At 61.5% G+C, this 4,272-nt stretch overlaps 1 protein-coding gene across 1 annotated transcript in view; it reads right to left on the reverse strand.

The window, feature by feature from the left end:
• TTYH3 (tweety family member 3) overlaps window positions 1–4,272 on the reverse strand; it is a 27,315-nt gene that overhangs the window by 5,248 nt on the left and 17,795 nt on the right. Inside the window, 8 exon segments of the mRNA XM_007467418.1 lie at window positions 98–190; window positions 905–997; window positions 1,745–1,800; window positions 2,900–2,975; window positions 3,264–3,336; window positions 3,690–3,698; window positions 3,700–3,783; window positions 4,081–4,272. Of these exon segments, the coding sequence (XP_007467480.1) occupies window positions 98–190; window positions 905–997; window positions 1,745–1,800; window positions 2,900–2,975; window positions 3,264–3,336; window positions 3,690–3,698; window positions 3,700–3,783; window positions 4,081–4,272 (676 nt within the window).

Raw genomic sequence — 4,272 nt, forward strand, 5'->3', positions numbered from 1 at the left:
TCCCCCTCCCCTTACTCTGCCCCTAGCTGCCCCCCACTGCTCCCTGCCGCTCCTGTGCCTGCCCAGCCATGGGCCGGCTCTAGGAGATGGCTCTCACCAGGTGCAGGCTGCGGCAGTCCACCAAGGCGGTGAGGTGCTGCAGGTTCACCTCCGTGCCGTTCAGCACCTCCTGGACACGGAGCAGGGGGTCCTGGAGGGCGTGGACCACGCAAGGTCAGCACAACGTTCCAGAAAGGGTCCTGAGCCAGCCAGAGGCCTCCCTCCACCCCACACCCTGCCGTCGAGACCCCCTTGACCCTCACAGTCCTGGCACAGGCCCTGAGGACCCTTGGCTTTGAGAAAGGCGGACCCCCCAAGTCTGTGCCCTGGTCTCAGGGGGCTGCTGAAGACGTGAGGGGGAGAGCGAGGAGACTGGGACGCACAGCACCCGCCCACGCGGCCACCAGGGCGGGGCCTTCGTTGTAACGGGAGAAACAGCAAACGCCCACGTGTCCCCTGACACGGGCCTGGTTCTTTTAAAAATCACATTTTAAGGAACAGTTTAAGACAATGGAAGTTTTCAGGATATCTTAAGGGACAAAACACTGTCCAAGATACTCTGTGCAGAGGGAGACTGGTCCTGTAGCGTATGTGTATGTGTGCATGTGTGTGAGTGTGTGTGCGCGCGCGCACGTGTGTGAGTGTGTGTGTGTGTGTGTGTGTGTGTGTGTGTGTGTGTCTGCATTGTAAAACCTACCAAAAATCCTCGGGGACGTGAGGGGAAGGATGGCAGGTGGGAGAGAAGGCCAGAGCCCCCAGCAGGGTCCCCCGGGAGGCAGCCTGAGCAGTGTCTGCACCCCACCTCCCTTTCGTGATGAGAAGAGAGATCCCACTGGCTCCACTGGCCACACCCACAACCCCTCACCTTGGCGGCCGGGTGCTCCCGCGGGACGGTCTTCAGGAGCTCGGCCACCACGTCCTGCATCTCCACCAAAGCCTTGTGGCTGCCCGACAGCTTCTGCTCCACAGAGAGGCCGGCTGATTCCAGCGGGGGTGGGGGCAGCCGTCTCTCCCTCCCCGAGGTCCCCACCCACACACGGCGCAGGCCAGCTCCAGTGCCTTTGGCTTCTGCCGGCCCAAGGGGCGTCCAGCCTGTGAGGCCACGAGCTCATGGGGTGGGATGGCTGTGCCCGGCAGTCTGCTCTGTGGGCCTGTGGGACACCTTTTCTTGGCCCCCCCCCAGATGACCACATACCCCAGAGGCCACACAGTGAAAATACAGCGTCTTTAGAGCAGATAACCAGTCCTGAGGACCCCAGAGGGCTACACAGTTACGTGGAATGACAGGCAGTGGGCTACATGGCTTCCCTTCAAATTCCATCATGACAACATCCATCCAGTTATTCCACAGAGCAGGCACAGGACCCCTGCTTCCATGGGGCATCTCTGGGCTCCTCCCACACCCGCCAGACAATCGGCTTTGCCCTACAGGGATGGCTGGGGCAGCCTGAGAAATGAAAGGAGTCCCAGGGATTTGAGGGCATTAAGCAGGCCACCCCAAAAGGCTTGTGCTGTGGCTGTCAGAGTGGTAACCCCGGGGGCAGTTAGCAATGTCAACGTGGCGTTCGCCCAACTGCCTCCTGACAGCTCCTGGGGCCCCAGGGGCCTGACGAGGTGTGAGAGTGGGCCTCGTAGTCTGTGGGCACCTGGGGGCGGGGGCCAGGGGACCAGATGCTCTGAGGGGCCGGAGCAGCCGAGCTCTCACCTGCTGGAAGGGGTTGGCGGCACGGGGCGAGCAGGCCAGGTAGTACTGAAGGATGTCTGTGGAGAGAGGTCAGGGCGGCTGAGCCACTCCAGCCGTCCGCGTGTGCCTGTGTGCGTCTGCATGTGATGTATATCTACACGTGCGTGTCTGTGTATACGTGTATATGGGTGTCTCCACACCCGCGTGTATGCTAAACATACGTGTGCTTGCTTGTATATAATTTTTATGTGTATGCACGTATCTGCACGTGTGCACATATACCTGTGCGTGCACCTATCTGCATACGTACGGCCGTGTCTGCATGTCATGTATGTAGGTGTATCTGTGAACACGTGTATGTCTGCACACATGGGTGTCTATGCGCACATGTCTGCATATGTGTGTGTGCGTTTACACGTGTGCACCTGTCTGTATCTGTGAGCGTGCAGGTGTGAGGGGGGACATGGTCTCCAGGGAGCCTGGGGCCAGGGCCCAGGCCCTTCTGCTCTGAGCCATGTCCCTGAAATGTGCACAATTCTCTCTTGGGGGGCAGCCTCATATCTCCCCTCCCTGGGGAGCAGCAGACAGGGCACTGGAGGTGGGCAAGGAGTCAGAGGTCACCTGGGCAGGCATCTGCTCCCAGGCCAGTTGGGCAGAACAGTTCTTAGGCCAGAATGTCACCCCAAAAAGGGGGCACGAAGCCGGAGCGTGCAGGTGGCCTGCTCATCCCCATTAAAACAGGTGTTGATTCAGTGTTCAACGTTCAGAGATGGGGATTCACTAATAATTCTGATTTTGAAAACCCAAGAGATTTCAAGCCCAGCCAGAGCTGGGGAAGAAGCCTTGGACACCAACTGCCTAACACCTGCCCCACCCCACCCCCGCCCTGTGCTCTCTGGTCCCTTCCTGGCGGCTCTCTGGGATCCAGTGCATGATGTGGGCCAGGAGTAAGGTCCATCACGGCCCAGGGCAGCCTCTCCGCGCCACACCCATACTTGGCCGCCAAGATCTGGGTTCCTATGGAACTTATGTCAGAAACCTAAGAAAGCCCCATACTTGACTTTCGCCACCTGTCAACGGAGCCAGCGCAAGCCCTGACCCAGATGGCCTGTGGCCCCGCGGGCAGGAGCTGGCACTCACGTGTGGCTGGGACTGCTGGGACACAACTGCACTCACCCCCGCTCAGCACCGAGTGATCCTCCACCATCCTGGTCACGTAGGTGTCGGGGTCCACGCAGAAGTCGCTGGAGCCCTGGGGTGGGTGCAGGTGAGGAGGATGGGATGACTGAGCTGGGCGTTCCCCCGCCCCAGACCCCTCAGCTCTCAGGGGCGGAGCCTGGTCCCCCAGGGTCTGCGTTTGGCTCAGGAAGGTGGCGTGAGTCTGCGGGCGGCGGGGACTAACGGGCCGTGGGGACTAACGGGCCGTGTGCCCATGACAGGCCCCCAGGGGAAGAGGGGAGGGGCGATGAGTGTGGCACCCCCCACCCCGTCCCTGTGCTCGGCCAGCAGATGGGGATCACCTGTCCTCTCCATCACCTACCACAGACACGGCCAGCTCCAAGCCCAGTGCGCCCCAGCTGATGATCAGGGCCAGGACCCCCAGCAGGCAGACCCTTGGGGTAAAGAGAGTCAGTCAGCACCCTCCAGGCCGGGGTGAGGGCTGCAACCCACGCCAGGCTGGACCCGCAGACAGGAGGGTGGGACAGGGTTGACTCAGGGAACGTGGCGCTGCAGGTGCCCCCCCACCCCCCCCCCCCCCCATCCACTCACCAATCATCCATCCATCCATCCATCCACTCACCAATCTTTCTATCCATCTATCCATTCATCCACCTCCCCATCCATCCATCCCTTCACCTGCACACATTTCCATCCATCCATCCATCCATCCATCCATCCATCCATCCATCCATCCATCCATCCATCCATCCATCCATGCACACATTTACTCACCCATCTTTCTAACCCGACCAGTCCCCTTGGAGCTGCGGATGAGGCCGACCAGCACCAGGAGGCAGATGGCCACGTCGAGCAGCAGCAGGCCCAAGTAGCCCAGCCACCTGGGGGCACAGCATACACATGGGCCAGGCACAGGGGGCCCAATCCCAGGGCAGCAGAAAGGGGGTGCTGGGGCAGAGCCAGGCAAACAGCCCAGAGGAGCATCTACAGGCAGTCCTGGGATACGGAGACTGCCCTCACTCTTGTAACGTATGTCCCCGTGGGGCACTCCTGCCGCAGTGACCACCAGTGGCCCCAGCCCCTCGCCCCAAAAGACCACAGGCACTGGGAGCTGGGCACCGACTGGCCCGTAGAGACTAGTGGGAACCGAGCGGGGCAGGCAGGAAAGAGGGCCGCACCTGTACCAGTCATAGAGGTCCACCTGCTCGGCCAGCGCCTCCAGAGACACGGCTGGGTTCCTCCAAAATGGGATGGCAGCCGTGTAGCCCAGCAGCGTTTCGAGCAGGCCCTGCAGCCGCTGGACCGCCCGCAGGGGCTCTGGCCGGGCGGCCAGCTGCCGCTCCAGGCCCCTCAGGCTGGGGTCCCCGGAG

Source organism: Lipotes vexillifer, unplaced genomic scaffold, assembly GCF_000442215.2.
Source record: "Lipotes vexillifer unplaced genomic scaffold, Lipotes_vexillifer_v1.1 scaffold1451, whole genome shotgun sequence".
Lineage (NCBI taxonomy): Eukaryota > Metazoa > Chordata > Mammalia > Artiodactyla > Lipotidae > Lipotes > Lipotes vexillifer.